Genomic DNA, 21,501 nt, shown 5'->3' on the forward strand with positions numbered 1-21,501 from the left:
GAATCGGAAACTCCTACGAGTGGGGTCTGAATTAGGCTGATGCAAAACTGCGGCATGGGGAGTAGGGAAAAACGACCTAAAAGAGGTTTCTGCCGTCTGAGTCCAGGAGCATTTTGCACTTTTCATGCCCTTTTCTAAATATACATCCCTCCTCGTCAGGTAAAGGAAGGCTTCAAAGGCAAGGACAGTGTTATTAAGAGCTATAGGCATCAATTAATGGTTGGTTGGTGGTCGCTACGTCTTCTGTATAAGCCAAGTTGATTTATTAATAATCGCAACTAATGACTGACTACTCTAATTCTAAAATATGACCTTGAGTTTTTTTCAAAAATGGTTTCAATATTTACATCCCACTTTTTAGGATTCCCAGACTAAATGCAGCATGTATAGAGTCAAAACTAAAAATATAGGGGCCAGCCTGTGGCCCAGTGGTTGATTAAGTTCATGGCTTGGCTTTGGCGGCCCACAGGTTCTCTGGTTCGGATCCCCGGCCCAGACGTGGCACTGCTCATCAGTCCATGCTGAGACAGCATCTCACGTAGCACAACCAGAAGGACCTACAGCTAGAATATACAACTATATACTAGGGGGGGTCTGGGGAGAAAGAAGAAGAAGAAAAAATCCCTAAAAATATAGTGGGTGATGGGGTGGCGGGAAGTTCATTTACTGGAAACTTTTTGTTTTTTTAAGTTTACCAACTCTGGACCTACAGCCAAGACTTCCTCTGCACAGTGATCACTTCTTCTGAATTTGAGCATACTTACCCAACCAAGCCACTCTCTAGGATAGCTCATGTCTATTCATTCAAGGCCTATTAATCAGTCTAACAGTTTGTTCTTGCAAATGTCATGTAAATGTTTAGGATTATTGTCAAATTTGAGAAAACTATCCAATTTCTTTCATATAAGAATTATAAGATTTCAGGGCATTTCACATTTGCTTGTGCAGTGACTAATCACAAATATTAAATACTCTTAAAATCGATGACATTAACCGATTTGTTATGGATGTCCTCCTTGTGGTTGTGTGTTGAGTTTATAATATTTTTATTGATGCCTGTAAATTATGTCAAATCAGCAAAGGATTTGAACCTTTTCCCAATGTGTTCATATGATTCACTCCTCTTCATTAATTGGTTTATCAAACAATCTGAGAGCCTATTCAAATGTATCTCTCCATCTTCATGAATTACTGCTTTTGTTTGATCTGAAAAAATGTAGGGACTGTGCAGACAGCTTTTCCTCTGCTGGGATTAAGGGAATGAACTGCATGCTACCATATTCTATGACTCCTTCACGCCACCACACCTGTGGACTTTAACACAGTGGGCATTGGGGGAGTTCATGGAAGCCATCACCACACTCCAGCAATAACGCAATGCTGCATGCAAGTGACCATGAACCACAGGAACATGTCCAACTAAACACAAACCAAAGTATATCCAACTGCATTTCCGCTTAGCTAGAGCCCAAAAAGGTCTGTAACCGCTCCACGCTACTCAGCCAGAGGAGAAGAGGGTCTTGGGAAGTCCGAGTGCAAAGAGACAGCAGCCTTAATCAATTATAGTGAAAATATTTTAATTTTGCAAGCTTTACACAAACAACTGACCATGTGAACATACTTCCAGGGTCTTGGAAGGGGTCTACACAAGGGGAGGCTGTATTAGTTCCCTGTTGTCACCATAACAAATTACCACAAACTTAATGACTTAAAACAACACTAATTAATTCTCTTACAGTTCAGGAGGTCAGAAGTCCCAGTCGGTTTCACTGGGCTAAAATCAAAGTGTAGGCAGCGCTGCATTCCTTCTGGAGGCTCCAGGGAGAATCTGTTTCTTTGCCTTCTCCAGATTCTAAAGGCTGCCCACATTCCTTGGCTCATGGCCCCTTCCTCCATCTTCAAAACTAGCAGGGTAGCATCTTTTCTTCCCTCTGACCTCTGCTTCCATCCTTGCATCTTCTTTCTCTGACTTTCACCTTCCTACTTCCTTATAAGGACACTTGGATTACATTGGGCAAAACTGGATAACCCAGAATAATCTCTTCATCTCAAGGTCTTTAACTTAATCACATCTGCAAAGTCCTTTTTACCATGCAAGGTCACATAGTTACATGTTCTGGGGATTAGGACATGGCCATCTTTGAGGGGATGTTATTCAGCCCGTCCAAGTGCCCTGAACCTTAAACTCCATTTCCTTCAGGTAAATCTGCTCCTCTTTCTCCTTACCAAAATCTACTTGGTCCTGAGTTCTGATTGTGAGAGTTCCAATGGGGAGGAATATGTGTAACTACAACTGGGATAGGTGTTAAGAAAGAAAAGAGGAGAGATGCTATATGAGGGCAAATAATATGGAACCTAATTTAGACGGAAGAGAGCAGTAATGCCTTTGAATAAGTGAGATACAAAGGATGAGGTGTTAATTATATGATGAACAAAAGAAGTGTTCCAGACAGAGGGGACAGTATGTGTGGCCTGGGAATGATGATGTCAGAAGGTCAGTGCAGCCAACCTGTATCCCGACCATTGAATCTAGCACTACCACAATGAATGGCTCATAGCAAGTGTTTAAGAATATTCGTTTAGTAGTCTTCAACCCTGGAAGCACATTACAATCACCACAGGAACTTAAAAATACCCATACTCAGGCCCTAACCAAAACCAAGTCAGAATTGTTTGGAAGTACAACCCAGCATCATATTTTTAAAAGCTGCTGAGGGAATTCTAATGTGCAGCCAGGGTTGAGAATCACCGAATTGGAGACAACTGAGTGAATGAATGGATGGATTACAGAAAACGTTTGTTCAGGGTAGGATTTTCTTTTAGGAAGTTTTCCTCTGTTTAAGGAAAAAAGCTTCGGCTTTACTGATTATATATTCAGTCTTAGAAAATGCAAAGACAACTTTCAAAAACATAATTGAATGCTTATCAGAACAGACTCAAAGTGATCTCGCAACCATCCCCGTGTAACCAGTTGTCCCTGTATAAAACAGACGTGTTGGAATGGGGAGGTGTTTCAAAAACACACCGTGCCTACAAAGAAGGAGGTATTCCTTCTTGTTTTTGAGTGCTACTTCACTTCCAGAAGGCATTTTGGTTTTGTGTAGTATTGCAGAATGACCATCAGAGGGAGACATGCTCCTGGAAAGCGTTGCTTCCACAAGCCTCCCATCTCACATACCAGACTGGCAAGAAGCAGGCGTCTTAACAACACTGCAAGTTCTCAAGATACACTCATTGAATGAGTAAGTCACAGGTATGAGACAAGTAGCATGTATTTATCTACACCAGCGTTAGATTCATTTCAGTTCCCCAACAGTTTAAACATTTAAACCACCAGAAAAAATGAAGTGTGTATGTGTGTGCCAGACATTGTATTTGGAAACTGAGGAAAAAAGTTGAAGCCTAGGAACATATTTTCCTCCAGCAACCAGCACAACTAGAAATTAAATATTCAAGCAAAACTTTCAGAAACGGATCTCTCTGCCTTTGCTAATTGCAAAGTAAACATCTTATATGTCCTTGAATTTCTGGAGTTACTAACAGCTGGACTCCTGGAAAAAAAGAAAAGAGCTTGGCTCCTTGTTACGACACCCATTTGTTGTTTTTCTTTACACTTACCCACACATTCCAGAGCCACAGAGATTTTCACACATATATTAGACGAAACAATGTATGTGACAGGACATATTTAGTGCCTAGCCCCGATTAACCGTCCCTTCCAAAAGTTAAGTAACTGATCATTGATAAGGGAATACGTGTTGCACAGGTTTAAGCAAATGCATTGCTTTGCAAAGCCTTTAAAGGTGACTAGTGAGAAGCTGTGTTCAGTTAGAGAAGCAGAACTACTGTGTTATAGGATAACGGATTTATTATAGGCATTCTACCTCACACAATTGTGGGAGGAGTCCAGGAAGTGAAGGTTTGGAAGGGGATGTTGGAGGATCAGATGAAAAGTCACAGACTAGTGTGTCTGAGGATTCCGGGAAGGCAGGCACGGCTTGGGTCTCACTGAAGTGGGCCCACTGAGGAGGAGCTCGTGGAGAGATCTATGCAAGCTGTTGCCTCTGTGTAGCTACTGCTTCGGTGAGACCCCCACCAAGCCTCTGGTGGTGGTCCTGGGGCTCTGCTGGTCAGCAAGGCCAGCAGACAAGAAGAGCTGGATAAGGAGTGCAGGGGGCAAGAACAAGCTGCAAACAGCTGAGAAGCTGGCATTTGCAAGTCACTGTATCTGACTGCGAAAAGACCTTTGGAAGGTAACAACCACTCCCTTGTTCTGTCTCCCAGTTCTCATGCCAGGTCCTCCTTGTGCTAATTCTAAATTGGACCCACACAGGAGAGGGGACTCTGGGAAACATAGTCCCTGACTTAACCAAGTTGACCAAAAAAAAAAATCCAGCATACACATATGTTCTTACAATTAATTTTTTTTTTTTTTTAAAGATTTTATTTTTTCCTTTTTCTCCCCAAAGCCCCCCGGTACATAGTTGTGTATTCTTCGTTGTGGGTTCATTCTAGTTGTGGCATGTGGGACGCTGCCTCAGCGTGGTCTGATGAGCAGTGCCATGTCCGCGCCCAGGATTCGAACTAACGAAACACTGGGCCGCCTGCAGCGGAGCACGCGAACTTAACCACTCGGCCACGGGGCCAGCCCCTACAATTAATTTTATAAATGAGAAAAGTAAGGGCCGTATAGTTAGGTAACTTGCCTAAACTCACAACGCTAACTAGAGACAGAAGCCAGCTCAGAATTCAGGTCAGAGGGGTCATTTTCCATTCCACTGTCATGCCTTTCATCCTGTGTGGAACTTAAATGTTCTTAAGTAGAAAATTGTAGAAAAATTTCATGCATCACTTCTGAGTTCCCTTCCTAGGCTGAGTCTCTGAGTAGCCTGTACACCATCACTCTATGTCAATCAGACTATCTTGGTTCCATAATCTCAGGGCACCTGGGTTACAGGGGCTCTTTGCTGAGACGATATGCCTGTGACTGCCTGATCTCAGCATCACTGAGTAATGAGACATGAGCTGTGAGGCCTGTGAAAGTAGTATCTTCCTTGGGGTGTAGGATTAGGTGAGAACTTGGGTTCCAAAGCACCTAAGAAATGATCTCCCAAACAGCACTGCTGCATATCATCGAAAAAGTCAAGAAAAACTCCCCAAAATACATAAGAAAGGATGATGTCCACATATCTGATCATTTATTTTATACTTCAAAACAAGCACCAGAAACTCAGGAAGTCCATAGCTTTATAAATTTTCTCAGAAGTGGGCAAGGCAAGGCAGCAGGAGATAATGTGGGAAAAGCTCCTAGCCCAGGCTAGCCTTGCCTTCTCTCCATTCCTTTCTGGCCCTAAGCTTCCTTTCTAACTCTTTAATATTCCCACTCCTTAGAGACCATCCCAGTCAGGGTTTAAGTCTGGGCAAAGGAGAAGCTAAGGAGGGGCTCATGCTCTCCCAAAAGGCCCTAGGATGTCTGCTTGCCCCAGATAATGAGCAGTTTAGACAACTTTAGCAATCTGGGTTGTTAAAGGGTCTGCTTCACCCATAGAATGGTGCCTAGCTCGCCCCAGGGGCTCAAACTGAACCGAAATTTTAGGCTTAGAGGGATCTTAACTCTCATGTTAGTCTGAAAACACACTCCTGGTGACCATTCAGACTCAAGCAAAGCACATCTCCTTCTTAGTCTTGAAATATACTCCAGGAAGTGAACTTTATCAGAACTTGCCTCAACTCTGCTCTCTTCCTCTCAAAACACTGATCCTGTGGTTTCATTTCCACCTTTACAAAATCGTGATACTAAAGTCAGGACAAAGCCTGAGGCTATTCTACTCTGTTTTCTGCAAACACAGTTGGACCAATACATCTCGTGAACTTACACTCCTGACCAACATGAAAGGAAACTTGTGACAATCTCATGGGGAAAAAAAAGGTGGACAAGTAATGCAAGTTGCTCTTATCCTATGCATGTGTTTAAGGCAAACAGAATGAGAAAAGATTTACAAAAGACTTCTTTTAAAAATCTGAAAAATGTATTTTACATGTCTATCTTCCAAACTCACGGGTACATTAACAAAAACAAATGGAGTTAGTTGCTTTTTATATTTGCTTTTGTTTTGTTAATCATCCAGCAGGTTTTTTTTTTTTTAAAGTCCCAGGTAAGAGAGTTTGCAATAGGGCAGTAAGGTTTCAGGATTTTTCTACAGTGAATTCACTGCCCAAGATCTCAGCTGATTTTCATCGTGATCCCTAGACTGCATGTCGCCCGTCTTAATTTTAAACAAATGAAAAGCGAAAAGAGCTGATGAGGTAAGAAAAAAGGGGAAAAAGAACATCTATGACACAAACAACACATATTTAATTGCAAAAGACTAATATTTACATATATAATTGACATAAATCCAGTTACCTGTAAGAATCTTAGGTTTAACCACTGTGACGTGTACTCAGTCAACCCATGAAAATAAACTCTAATATACAATCTTCCTATTTTCTTCCTTAACTTAGTGCTATACAAGAGATGGGGGAGTGGAGCTGCTTTCCTTCTGTGCATAAGTAGGTGTGCTTTGTTGGTCCAGTGCCTCTGGAAAGCCTGATGCTCCACCAGCTATTGTGAAGCACAATCTGGGAATCAACTATACAATTAATTGACTTTTTAATAGAATTTGTCTCCAAGTAGTTGACTTTTGCAACATTTTGCAACTGCCATTTCACGTTTTACTCATCATTTTTATTCTGCTGAAAATCAAATTCTGAACTTCCCTTGATTGGGACCCAGAAGCAGTAGATTTAGACCAACTCTTCCTTTGCGCACTAGACTCCATTACGAAAGATTGGAGCTCCCTACAAATTGTGCAGGACCGATTTCCAGTGAGAATAAGAGCACGCGTGTACACAGCAAAGCCAACTCACACGCACCAGTTTCAGTCTGCGGCCTCAAGCGCCTCCACCCCAGACAACTGCTGCACTGCAGAACCCATCAAATATGCGGACAGATGGAAAAGTCATCAGGAAGTACAGCCAACTCTGTGTTCCCACCTTTCCGGGAGAGAAACGACATTTGGTGCAGGAGCAGTGCAAAATCACTAGGGTCAGTGCCTTTAAATCAACTGAATGTCTAACCTCTTCCAAGATATTAAACAAAGCCCATATAGTTAACTAAAGACTTTGCCCTATAGCAAAGTGCATGGGCTAGAGCTAAACCAAAGAACCAAGGCCGCGGTGTACTTTTTCCATAGCTCTATCTAATTTGTCTTATCTGGAAAACTATTATGCAAATGACTTACTTCTTAAGAATACAACAAATAGCTATTATAAAGCAACTTACAAGCAAAGTACAATTATACCTCAATAAAGTGAGGAAAAAGTGCAATTATAAGGCTTAAAAGCCATCTTCTAAGGGATTATTAGTTAGCCATACTTTTTCTAAGTTAACTCAGAATGTCTTACTTCTGGGTGATAAGAACCAGCAAAATCTACCTTTTACTTGATTTGTTTTCTAGGATCACTGATCACAGGATAGAAAGCTGTGAGAAGAGAAGTACTTTCCACTCCATCTCCCACCATCCTGAGTCCACACGGGCCCCTCCCTCAGCCTGCCTGGTGGACCACTGTCCACACACTGCGGGAGGAAGGATACTAAAAAGTATCTGGAGAAGAGCTGTCTCCATTGCTGAGTTTTCTTTCATGTTGTATTTTAGGATCACTTGGGCTGCTCTTTTCCCACCGAGACTTGGAACCTATTTGGTTTTCCACAAATTAAGATCACTTAGCTCCTCTCAAATTCACTTTGAGGGTGAACTTAAGGTCATTTCTAACTTACATATTTAGCACAAAATTTGCTTCCCAATTGTCCATGTGGGGATGTGTGCAAGCTGTGTGCGCACCACATGCTGCCCTAGACTGAGATCTGGCTTTGGTGAGCACATCAGCTCTTCCACAAAGCCTGCACGTGCTTCCCTCCACCGACCCTCAGGGCCTGACCACAATTCAATCAGCTCTGCCTTTTACTCTATTATTTTTGTGAAATTTTCATACTTAAGTGTTTGCCAGTGGGGCACAATGCTTATGCCAGTTATTTTAGAAGTATGAACAACAGTAGAAACAAATATGCATGTCTAGAAGGGGAGAGAAGTGATGTTGGTGAATGTAGCTGTATTGGGAGAAAATTTGGCTGACTGGGGACTCTCTTTACAGGTATACAAGGAGTGAATCTATACATTAAAGCATATGCTGGGAATTTCCCAAGCCAGGCCACACTCCTTAGGAGTTACGTGAAGCATATTAACAGTGGCCTACATTTATAAAGGTCATGCGCTGCTGATGTCCTCTCCTGTGCTGGGCGGCTGTGCTGCTGGGAAGGTCCCACCCCAGCAGCACCTCTTGAAGAGTGAGGTCATCACCCCCAGAAGTGATGAGGGATCTTCTCCCAAGGCCTGCAGCAGGGAAGGCCACTCTAGCAGTTGGAGTTCAGATTTTTTACCCAATGATGAAGTGTGTTGATGCAGAAGTAATTCAAACCTCCAAACTCCTTCTAGATCAAGATAGGCTTAGTAATCCCCAAAGGGGCTCATTACCCCTTCTTCTCTAAGCGGTAAGAAGTATGTCATTTTACAAAGTAAGTTTTGAATTTTGTTTTCTACTATCCCAGTTCCTTTGGTATATACTGTGTAATGTACTTCATCACGTGTATTTTTTTTCTCCTATTCTGATATTGATGATAATCTCAATGTCTTGGGAAAAAACTAATAAATACAATGCTTCTGTTTTTGCCATCCTCATATAAAGGACAAACTGCTCTGCTTATATTATAGGGATGCTGCATTTGTATACACATATATACTGATCCCTCTTCCCTCAGCTTTCTCTCCTAACTGCTTCCTTAACCTAAACCTTTGCTAACACAGGGTGGGTGTGCTCATCCTTTCCCAAACACTGTTCCCATTCTCCCATTAGTGTCTATCCTTTCCTTTCAGCTGCCCCCATCTCTGTCCCCACTTGGCTCTACTCTTTCTTCAGAGAGTTCCTCTTTCTTCAAAGTCCCTCTTCCCCTCGGGCCTTCCTGACCGGACCCCCCAACTTCCTCTGACACACAGGTCCACACTACACATTGGACACGTACTACATGCTGTCTGGGACTACTAGCCCTTATGTATCTGGTTGAAATATATCGAACTGACAACATTCAACTATTTTTTACCTAGATGACAGCAACTGCATATGGTTCAACCTAATAATACGCATCTTCTTACCCCAAATACAAAACCTCTTTGCATTCTTGTGTCTACAATAGTCCTTTACACAGTGTAGGTGTTTGCTATTAAAAAGAAATAGACTCGACCATTCTTAAGTTGGGAAAATAGTAGATAAGCTTCCATTTTAATCTGAAAATGCATTCTTAATCCATTAATACACTCACTACAGATGATTTGGGATGCTTATGATTCCCTGCTGCCAAAATTTTCTACTACAGCCTAAAATATAAATTTAAAACTTTATGGCACCAGAAGTTATGGCTAGAGGCATTGCTTTATAAATATTATAGGGCTTTAATAGATTCTACACTTCAAAAAGATTATTCACAGAATTTTCATCAGTAAATTCTGTATTCAGTAGAATATATTTCATATTTATTATATAATTAGTTACACAACCCAGTTAGCAAAGAACATTAGAATATTGCACTTTATCTAATTACATTACATAGATTCTTCTGTCCCTCTCCCTTATGATGCCTTAATTCTCTATATAATTACATTAATTATCATGATAAACTGAAACTGGATAAGGAATAATCTAGTGAAAAAGTATACATATTTTTAAAGCTCAGAGACATAGTGTCTCTGATATCAAGTGCAGGGCCCCTTTGCTTTCCAAAATAAAAATATTCAAAATAGCATGATGGTTATTGAGCTGAATTCAGTATTTTAAAGACAGAATGCAATCAGAAGAGGGGAGAAACAGAATGAGCAGCCTAATTCTTTTAGTACATCCACATTGACAGGCTCCGAATTACACAGGGAAACAAATCAGCAGTTCTTCAGCTTCTTGCTCTGGTGCTGTCGATGGATCAGTGAAGCCCAGATTTCTCTTTCGATGATTTCATTTCTTAGACAGAGCCACATTCTCCTCAGCTGATGAGTCATCAGATCTTCAGAACTTAACCCCAAATGGATTTATAGTGTTTTATACTAAGCCTTTCAGTCATGTAATACTAGAACATATAAAAAAACTTCATGAAGCTAGGCAAACATCTACTTTAGGAAAATACAAAAGAATGAGCTTCATACTAATTGATTTGGATTTGCCAATTGTCATTTATGAATCACTGAAAACAAACTATGTAACTTTGGTTTGTATTTCTTTTTAATCTTGAGATTAACAGAGTTCTGAAGTAGTCTAGATCAATATGGTCCATCTTAATGTGAAAAAAATGGGAAGAGGTCAAATTTCTTCCACTGATGGTAGGAAGCCCACTTTCAACCCTCAGGCTCTTTCAGTGTAGGGACAGCCTTGGAGGACGCTGACTTTCTCTTCAAAGATCTTCTTCCTTTATGGTCCCAAAAACACAGTCAACTTTCTCTACTTTGATCTTGCTTTTTCTTGGTAGAAAACTAGAACAGTCTTTCTGTTGTGAAGTAAACAGAGGGGTCAGAAATGCATTCAAGAGGAGCTAATTTCCATAATGACAACAACAATAAAAAAGTCAAGGATGTTACTATTAAAAAGGCAACAGAAAGTTATATTTGTTTAAGCAACGATTATTTTAAATGGCCTATCCTGTAGAATCTTCATTTTGGGGGAGGTGTACATCTGTTATGGGGGAGAGCACCCCCTGCTGGTGTGCCGAGGTAGACATGTCCAGAACACTGTTCCAGGTCACACTTGAACTTGGCCACTCTTGTCCTTTTCCTCTCTCTGAAAGCCATGGGACTTTCAATTTTACCCAAAATCTTTAGTGCCCACTCCACACAAATACAAATTTTCAACAAGTATTATAGGTATTCTAAAATATTTTTAATGGTTATGATTGCTACAAACCCTCAGTGAGTGAATAAGTGGCTTTCGGTATTTATGAAATCTCAAAGACAGGCCACGGAGAGTGGGCTTTGGCTCTGGTGAAATAAAGGTGGGGCATCTCAATGGGCAGATCAGCTAAAAAAATTTTTTTACGAGGGATTTGTCTTGATAGAGAGGCCCTATGGCAAAGTGGTTAAAGGAAGAAATGAACTTTGTTAAACAACAAATAAAGACTGCTTGGGTTTAGATACTGGCTCTGTCGTTTACTAGCTGTGTGACCCTGGGCAAGTTAGTTAACCTTTCTGTGTTTTCAGTTCCCTTGGCTGTAAACCAAGGATAATAATAATACCTGGGCTGTTATGAGGATTAAATGAGTTATATATGGAAAGCAATTATAACAGTGCCTGGCTCAGGATAAGCTCTATATAAAGGCTTGCTAAAATAAGTTGGAATTCAATCTAACCGGACACCAGGCCCATTTCGGACAAGCCGGTCCTGCAGAGCATGAGGGAGGTTTGCCTGGTTTTGCCTTGCTGCTCATCCGAGAGGACAGCTGAATTAGCGTCACTGTAGATTGCAGCTGAGCTGTGTCTTGTGTTGTCTGTTGTTCTAGGACAGGGCTCTCAAACTTGGACATGCATCAGACTCATCTGGAGGACTTCCTAAACACAGGTTGCTGGCCCCTACCTCTAGAGTTTCTGAGTTTCTGGTTTGTGGCCTGAGAATTTGAATTTCTATTAAGTTCCCAAGAGATGCTGATGCTGCTGGTCTAGAGACCACACTTTGAGAACCACTGTTCTAGGAAATAGTTCCAGTGCTGGCTGTACATTAGACTACCTGGGGAGTTCTAAAAATTCTGTTGCCAGGCCCCAGCCATCATTAGTTTTCAGTGCTCCCCAGGTGATTCCAACGTGCAGCCAAGGTTGAGAACCACAGCTCTATGCCATCATCATGTTGCTGAAATGGACCCGTCTGAATGGATTGATTACTACCTACATTTTACAGGAAAAGAAATTGAAGCTTGGTGCAGTGTTTGCCATTGGGGTGCTTGTTATAAGTACTGATTCAGGACCTCCAACTCAGATCTACTGGATCAATCTTTTGGGGGTGAGGACCAGGAATCTGCATTTTTTTGCTGTGGTAGATGTGCCCTAAACTAACATCTGTTGCGAATCTTCCTCTTTTTTTGCTTAAGGAAGATTAGCCCTGAGCTAACATCTGTGCCAATCTTCCTCGATTTTGTATGTGGGTCACTACCACAGCATGGCTGATGAGTGGTATAGGTCTGCACCTGGGATCTGAACCCATGAACTCGGGCAGCCGAAGCGGAGTGCCAAAATTAATCACTCGGCCAGGGGGCCAAGCCCCTAGGAATCTGCATTTTAATAAGCACCCCAGGAGTCCCTTATACACACTTAGTGTTTTGATCTGCCTGAAGACCCAGAGCCATTAAATGGTAGAGTTCTCATCTCCTGTCTCTGATCTAAGCAGCCAGAAATGCCGTTATTATGAAAGATGGAAAGCTTTGCATTTACTCTATTTTTAATTTTTTTTCTGAGCGTATCCACTCAGAAACGCCCTTACATGCTTACATATTTATAAATATTGTATTTATATACCATGGGACATCAGAATTGGTCACCTCAAAATGTGTCTCTTTGCATTGCCTTATTTTTAAGAACAAAAGACTATGAAAGAAACTTTAACCTTTCCCCAAATGCTTAAAAGAAATGTAAAATAAAGGCTTGTTCCCAGGACAGGACATCACCATAGATAACCTGGTATCCTAGATGTGAGGGTCCTTGCTAAGCCCATTCTTATCTACCAAACATTTGCTCTTCCATTTCTAGGTGAATTGCCTTCCTCCTCTTTGAAGTCCCAAACCACCCCCCCAGCACCCTCCTCTGCCTTTAGCTGAAGTTGGTATCCAAGGGAACAGCCTCCGCCATTTTAGCCAGTTACTCAGCTTTCCTGGGTTTCTCCCATGTACACATGTTATAAAGCTTTGTTTTTCTCCTCTTATTCGGTCTCATGTCAATTCAATTCATAGACCAGCCCAAAAGATCTAGAGGATAGAGGATTTGTCTCCCCCCCCATAATGCTAAGGACCTTTATATACACAGCAGACCCTGTGACAGAAGCTGGACGAATAACAAATTTCATGCAAATGCTACTTAGAGGACACCTTTGTTTCACTCACCTCCACTGGGATTTGGGCCTAGCAAGGAAGAGTTAGCAAAGGTAGTCAAGGGCACGGCTCTGGAGTCAGACTGCCTGCTTCCTTCCACCACTGATGACTGTGCAACCTGGCACATCACTTAACCTCTCTGTGCCCCAGTTTCCTCAACTGCTTCATATGTTTATGGTGAGGGTAAATGTGTTAATCCACATAAAAGTGCTTAGATCAGTGCCTGGCAATACTGAATGTCAATATGCTCTCTATTATGATTTTTACTGTTTTTGTTATCTGCACCTAAATGCTCAACCTAAATGCTCGAAAAAGTATTTCATCAACTTAAAAGTTGTCTTGTACAGAGTTCACTGCAGAAAATCCGTGACACTAAAATAGACAAACCAGAAAGAGGATTTTCCAAAATTGCGCAGGGTGTAGAAGAAAATCACTGAAGAATTTTGTGTTCTTGGAAATTTTCTATGTAAAAATTCAGGGGAGCATTTCTCCCAGCCCTATTGGTGCTACAGTTGAAAAAAAAAAAATACTACACTTCTCTGATGGTCTTCCAATTGGCCCAACCAACACGGAGGAGCTTCTGAGAAAGAGAATTCTGGCTTATTCTTGAAAGTAGAATGACTTTGGTTACTTAAAGGGGAAAAAAGGAAAGTTTATCAAAATTATAATGTATCAATTACATAATTTTACTCACAGACCTGGCTTTGTTGAATGTGGTACTTTTTACTTTTGGCTTGTTCCGGAACTTCAATCTGCTAAATGGATTAGTAAAATGTCAGTCAGCACAACCCGGAGAAGCAAGCACACAAATAATCTGTTTAACTAGCACATTTCCCTCCCACAATAATCCTCTTAATGGTCCCGAAGGCTGCCAGGCGGCAGGTACACCTGCTTGTCATCTGCACAGTCCCCCTTCATTTGCAAGAGTCTCAGTGTTACAGAAACTGAGTCCCCAAAAGTGAAGGGAAGCTTAATGTTTAACACTGGTGGTTGCCTATGGATTTTGTGATTTAACACAGCTTTGAAAAGGACTTCACACAGAATGAAATGAACTCCTAAATCCTTAAATAATCCACAGAGCTCCAATCCATCTGCTGAATCAAAGCCAAATGGCGCTTTCATTAATGAAAAGGCATCATTAATCAAGTGAAGAATCAAACGGAAGTTCAAGAGACTTGAATGTACCTCACGTACATAAGGTGAACTTTACAACAGTCAGGGTCCCGGCAGAAAACAGATGGCGCACTCCCGGGGTAACTGAGGAGGACTTTTTAAAGGAACTATTTAATGGAAGTGTAGGTAGGATTCAAGTGAATCCATGAATGGATGCTGGAGCCCCAGGGGCTAGCAGTAGGGGCTGGGAGGGGTGGGGGTAATTCTTACCACCTCTAGGCCGCAAGGGACAAGGGTAGCAGCTGGTACTGGAATGAGAGAAGCGGTAGCTGCAGGGAGGAGAGGCCACCTACAGGAGGGTGGCCCTCCATACAGGGCTGTGCCAGCCACAGAGACGCAGTAGGGGCAGAGTTGGAGAAATAAATGCCCCAATCTCACTTTTCTCCCAACCTCCAATTTTGCTGAGTTTCCCCATCAATGAGCCTGGTCAAAGGCTGGAGGTCACAGGGCAAGGTCGCAGCACACAAAAGTCAGTCTCCAGGGCACAGGGCAGGGTACAGGAGAGTGGAGAGTGAATCTGGAGAGGCAAAGAGTGTGTCAGGCACACCCTGTAAAGGTGACCTAGGGAGCATTTGGGAGAAAGGTTCTTAGACTTCTCATAGGAAAATAACGACTATTAACAACCATGCACTATGTGCATGTCTCTTACCACTCAGTAACTGTAAATGTCTCTGCTAATTGCCTTTCTCCTCCAGCAAATAAACCCCTTGATGCTGGAGCCTCAGTTTCTAGCCATTGAATGGTAAATGTAGGCATTGGTAAATGAGAGAATGAAGGGGTGAATTAATTAAGTTGTTTACTATGGCTTATTATTCATGAGAATATACAGTGGGACATTTCAAATAAGAGGGATAAATCATATGACACTGCAACAGAGCATTATCTTTGAACTACGTTTAACGTAATTTTGTTGTAAAATATATTGCTTTAAAGTATGCATAGGACTTCCCTTAGGTTCTTAGGTTAGTATTCTTAATAGAAAAGTTCATATATTTGAGATCTATCTAAATAATTTTAAAAAGTCAGTTAAGTCACGGTAAATGAAAAATTAATGCGCCAATGTCTTACATATTTTGCTATTATTTTAAATAATTGTTTACAGAGAATTATATTTACATATAGTTATTATTATATTGTAATATTATAATACATTATAGTTTATAAGTATTGTGCAATGAAATACAGACATTGGAGGAAAAGTCTTGGAATTTTTCTCTCTCCTAGTCTCCTTTCCCTCCCCCTCCCTATGTCAAAATAAATAAAATAGAACCCACTATAAATGTTAAGCAATTTCTGATACAATCTGTTTGACTTATTTCAATAAGGCTTTAAATATTTTATATACCAGAGGGAATAAAGTTGGAGGAAAAGCTAATCCTTTTTCATAAGGCAGTATTCCTGCACTCTCTCTTTCATCAGTTGAGTAGTTTCTGTTAATAATCTAACCATTTCTTCCTGCACAGTAATTTCCCCCTGGCTCTCTCAAAGTCTGTCCTCCCGCTATGCTCAGGCCATTCTGGTGACGGCTGTAATACGTCTGTACTTCTGTTTTCTGAACTGAACCAGCAACTCAAAGGCTGACGTTCCTGGGACCTTACATAGCACTGCCGCGGTGTGTCCTCTCCTCACCACGTAACAGGAACACACTTCAAAGCTCCCATCTCTGAGCCCAGTGGCCTTTTACATAGTCTAATCTTACCCAAAGTGAAAGAGGAGTGGAGAGAAAAATACAGATGGTGATGGTGGTTGGGGATGGGGGTGAGAGGCATGAGTCAGGTCACAATCAGGAAGCCTTCTTGTTCTTTGCCATTTTTCAGAAAACCAATTTACAGATTCAGACCCAATTTTAAGTAAACCTAAGGAAACAATATACAAACTAATAAAACAATCATACTAGGTATGGAGTTGGGGCCAGCCTTGTGGCCGAGTGGTTAAGTTCACGCACTCCATTTAGGCAGCCCAGGGTTCACCGGTTCAGATCCTGGGCATGGATACGGCAGCACTCATCAGGCCATGCTGAGGCAGTGTCCCACATGCCACAACTAGAAGGACCCACAACTGAAATATGCAACTATGTACTGGGGGGATTTGGGGAGAAAAAGCAGAAAAAAACAAACAACAGAAAACTAGGTATGGAGTATTAAAAATACAAAGTGTTTTTCAATTCAGAAAATTATTCACCAGCATATTCCTGATACTTCTCATGCATTCAGATTATGGTTCAATATACAAAATAATAACAAAATGATACACTTTCAGAAATTCCTTAGGGACACATTTACTACATAAAATACATCTGCTTTCTTTTTTTTGATATCTTTTAGATTTCTTTACATGGCACAGATTGCTGGTAGCCTACTCCATTATCCATTCTGCCCTTCTTAGTAATAATGTCCAAATTTATTTGAAGAGATAACATACCCTGCAAAAAGAATATATTTACCGGACTCCCTTGCAGCTAGATGTGGACCTGTTGTGTGATTAACTTTTGGCCAATGAGCTGTAAGCAGAAATTCTATGTGGGACTTCTGAGACCCCTCCTTAAAGAAAAAAGGCGTGATCCCTTCTTCATACTTTGTTCATACTTGCTGCCTAGAATGTGGATGTAACGACTGGAGCTCCAGCAGCCATCTTGGGCATGAGGTAAAAGCCACACAATGAAGATGGCAGAGGTGAAAGATCTCTGGTGACATCATGGAGCCATCATCCCAGCCCTAGACTGCTTACCTCTGGGCTTCTTTTAGATGAGAAAGAAACAAACTTCTATTTTGTCTAAGACACTTATTTTTGTCTTGTTTTGTTTTTGTTATATGCAGCCAAATCTACTCCTAACTAATACACTTTACTAGTTAAAAGTAGCAATTACTAACAAAACTAATTTAGGCTTTTGTGTAGGAGTATAGCTCTAAGTAGAATGTTACACTTTTTTTCCTCTTCCAGTTTGCAGTTAATACTGCCTTTAAAAATTTAACATGATTTTTCTGTTGTGTGTTTACGTTTTCCTTTAGTACACTTGTTTGACTTCAAATTTTAATGATCTCTTCATTAACGGTTTAACTTCTACATTTTTTGTTCTATTAAAGGTATGCTTTTTGGTGAGGAAGACTGGTCCTGAGCCAACATCTGTTGCCAATCTTCCTCTTTTTCCTTCTTCTCCGCAGAGCCCCAGTACATAGTTGTATATCCTAGTTGTAAGTCATTCTAGTTCTTCTATGTGGGACACTGCCACAGCATGGCTTGATGAGTGGTACTAGGTCCGCACCCAGGATCCAAACTGGCAAACTCCAGACCGCCATTGCAGGATACATGAACTTAACCACTCTGCCAGGGGGCCGGCTCCCTAACTCCTACCTTTGAAAGGATTGCCTAAAGCTAACCAAGCTTATTAAGTGAGAGATAAATGTTTTCTTTCACTCCTTCCTTATAACTAGCATAAACCATACTATTTAATCTGCTTCTAGGGGCCATCTGCTTTATTTATGGGGCTCATTTGGTTACAGTTTCCTCACTTTCTCTCCCCCTCCCCAGATTCTTCATGATTATAAAATCTTGAAATCTATTCTGCCTAGCAAAATAGAGACCTCTGTATCTTGGCCCATATAAGCCTATAAGCGACATCAACTCAGCCTTTATGTGTTTACCTAGAAAATGAGTGAAGGTCACAGTCATACATTTACAGGGCACTTTAAGCTCCACAAGATGACTTGTTCTAGTCAACTTTACTTTGTGAGGAGGCCCAGATCTCAGCTGAAGTTCAAACAGCTGGTCTGTCTGTTTTTTACCTTCTAGGGTACCCAGAGGTTTGTAGATGAAATTCCTGACTGAAATGTGACCGTCCCTACAACATCCTCTTGAAAACGGAGTTTTCAAGGGTCTTAACTTGTCTTTTCAAGAACCAAAATAAGTAAAGAAATAAAATAGTTTGTGGAAATAAAACTTGTAATGTGTTTGGATAAAGCAATACAAGTACTGGCTAACATGCTGATTTTGGTACCAGCCACAGGGATAAACTATAGATTTCAATTTGTCTGCAAATATAAGAAATGTAGTTAGTGTGGTTGTTTTTCTTGAAAACTTTAAATAAATCAGCACCTTCGCCTAACACTGAGCAAACCCTTTAGCTATTCATTGTCCAAGCATTTCCTGCATCAAGTAGCTTACATTTTATTCAACACATTTGAGGGCTCTTCTCCCTTTTCATGAGGCTACTTCAGTTAATTACTTTTCTCTTTCTTCTTCTTCTTTTTATACATATAATAATTGGAGCCTAAGGGGCTCCATGCTGCCTAAGAGGTTAGATTTTATTACTCTTTTAAAAAGAGCATCCTTGATTCTTTTATTGCTTTGATTTGGCTACTCTCTAGTACATTTTGAATTGTTGGAACACCAAAGAATTTTCTTTTCCCTGGGAAAATATTTTCAGTTCTAGAAGAAAGAGAAATGCAACTATTTTCTTGGTAAAAAGCTGCAAAATCAAGTAAAAATCAATGTTAGAGATGTCATCTATCCTCTTACAAAGGACTAAATTTAAATGAAAACATTAGAGAAAGTTTCCAAATGTTTTCTCTTGTATTTTTTAAAGATCAGTGTAATATTCTGCATTATGTTTATAAATGTCAACCAGGCATTAGTATTTGTAATCATTTAAAAAAATCAAACTGTACTGTCTCATTTGGGACATGCTGATATCATGATGATGGCAAGTAGAAAAGTTTAAAATCTCAGTAACGGGGGCAAGCCTGGTGGTGCAGTGGTTAAGTGTGCATGTTCTGCTTTGGTGGCCTGGGATTTGCCGGTTTGGATCCTGGGTGCGGACATGGCACCTCTTGGCAAGGCATGCTGTGGTAGGCGTCCCACATATAAAGTAGAGGAAGATGGGCATGGATGTTAGCTCAGGGCCAGTCTTCTTCAGCAAAAAGAGCAGGATTGGCAGCAGTTAGCTCAGGGATAATCTTCCTCAAAAAAAAAAAAGAAAAGAAAAAATCTCAGTAACTCTTTTATATAGCCTGCCATCAATTCTTTCAATGAGTTACTGGCCTTTACTGAAGATGCAGACTAGAAAAACAAAGTTTAATTTCACATTGAGAAAAACGATAGCCTTGAGACTTTCATTCTTTTTTGGTAAGGAAGACTGGCCCTCAGCTAACACCTGTTGCCAATCTTCCTCTCTTCGTTTGAGGAAGAGTGGCCCTGAGTTAACATCTGTACCCATCTTCCTCTATTTTGTATGTGGGACGCCTGCCACAGCATGGCTTGACGAGCAGTGAAGGTCAACGCCTGGGGTCCAAACTCATGAACCCAGGCTGCCAAAGTAAAGTGTGCAGAACCTAACACTATGCTACCAGGCTGCCCGAGAGCTTCTTTTAATCAATGGCTTCTCCCAATAGCTAAAGGCATTTTAATTTGGCACAGTCGAAGTATCAAGAGGCTGCAAGTTCTTTCTGGAGGCAAAACTGTAAAGCTTATTTAAGATCATTGTTGCTGTGTTAAAGACCTCTCAAGATCCTGACTTTATGACAAATCCAGAAGCTTTTATGGTAAATCCAGAATCCTCCATTGGGGGTAATGCAGAAACACAAGGATACAGAGTAGAGGGTTAGAGAGTGCTCAGCAATCCAAGGACAACTTCCCAGTGGAAAAAGGGCTTGAATTCTAGACTGAGCTCAAGGGCAGAGGAGCTCACTCCTGGGGTAGGCAGGGAGGCAGGATTCCTCACCTGAGGTCCAGACTTGCTGGCCCAGGGAATTCATCAGTGTAGTTTAGTGTCAGCTGCTGGTAGGAATTTTGGGAATTTAAAGTGAAAAACATACATAGATTGCAGCACTTACCATTTCTGGATTCTCTGCAACTAGCTTTACCATCTTTTCTGAGATCATCTTTTTCAAGCAGCTGCTCAGCAAGAAAGCCTAAGAAATCCAGAAATAAAGAACGCTCTCAGCTGAAGAGATCTTCATTATCTTCCTTCCCTCCTTACACCACAAAGCAGATTTTGAGCTCTGCTCTCTCTCCAACAGTACACTGTCAAGTATTTAGATTTCTTCTTTAATTTCCATAAATTTGCATAAGATGTAATTAGCATGTAATCATAAATTTTCTCAATTACAGGAATATATTTATGGTAAATTTTTAAAAGAAAGATGAAAAATGGCCAGGATTTCATTACTAATCTGTTTCCCTCTTAAAACTACCCCCTTGGGGCTGGCCCAGTGGCGTTGTGGTTAAGCTGGTGGGCTCTGCTTCGGCGACCTGGGGTTTGCTGGTTGGGATCCCAGCACGAATCTAGCACCACTTATCAAGACATGCTGTGGCAGGCATCCCACATATGAAATACAGGAAGATGGGCACAGATGTTAGCCCAGGGCCAGTCTTCCTCAGCAAAAAGAGGAGGATTGGCAGTGGATGTTAGCTCAGGGATAATCTTCCTGAAAAAAACCCCAAAACAACAACAAAAAGTCCTCACATTCCATTTTTTTCTATCACTATATAAGCAGCTCATATTTTAAGAGCACAAAATAATAAAAACTGCTTATTGTAACCAAATAAACTGATGATGGTCAATCATATTTAATTGTAAGCATAATTACTGAGAGACCTATCATTAGGCATAAATAGTAATCTGTCTGTTTGAAAGAATATATTAGCACCTTATGACTTCTATGGAACTAAAAAAATTAGTTGTTTTTCTTCACTTTCTTATTTTTCTGGTATCTTTAATCATTCAAGACTGACAGTTGCCCCCAACATCACCTGTGGCTTATTGTTGGCTCATCTTTGTTAGTGCCAAGACACACATAAATGTGTGCTACACAACAATGGCTTCCTTGTTCCAGGATCTTCATCCCAATTTGCCAAATTTGAGATTCTCTATGATTTCCCATAGGGAAATCTATGGGATTTGCTTCCTCCCCATGAATCCTTTTTCTCTCTTGTCCTGTTCTCAATTCTTGGCTTGCTCTTTCTTCTTCCAGCCCCACTAAGATTGGAGACAACTGAAGCCGAAAACTTGAGGCTATAGGACCTTGGTCTAAGTTTGTGCTCAAGGATGGTCACTGCACTGGGGTGGATGATGGAGAGGAGGAGCGGAGAGACAGAGAGAACCAGACTGGGGTGGCAGCCAAAGTAGA

The 21,501-nt window shown here is 41.0% G+C and overlaps 1 protein-coding gene across 2 annotated transcripts in view; it reads right to left on the bottom strand.

Moving 5' to 3' along the window:
* Positions 1-9,347: 9,347 nt before the first annotated feature.
* Positions 9,348-21,501, bottom strand: part of SNX31 (sorting nexin 31) — a 67,358-nt gene continuing 55,204 nt past the window's right edge. For both annotated transcript variants that reach the window (XM_070222419.1, XM_070222421.1), the window contains exons 12-14: positions 20,206-20,283; positions 13,903-13,959; positions 9,348-10,624 (exon numbers count right to left, since the gene is read on the bottom strand). In XM_070222419.1, the coding sequence (XP_070078520.1) occupies positions 10,532-10,624; positions 13,903-13,959; positions 20,206-20,283 (228 nt within the window). In that variant the 3' untranslated portion in view covers positions 9,348-10,531. The remainder of the gene's footprint in view (positions 10,625-13,902; positions 13,960-20,205; positions 20,284-21,501) is intronic.

Source organism: Equus caballus, chromosome 9 (assembly GCF_041296265.1).
Source record: "Equus caballus isolate H_3958 breed thoroughbred chromosome 9, TB-T2T, whole genome shotgun sequence".
Lineage (NCBI taxonomy): Eukaryota > Metazoa > Chordata > Mammalia > Perissodactyla > Equidae > Equus > Equus caballus.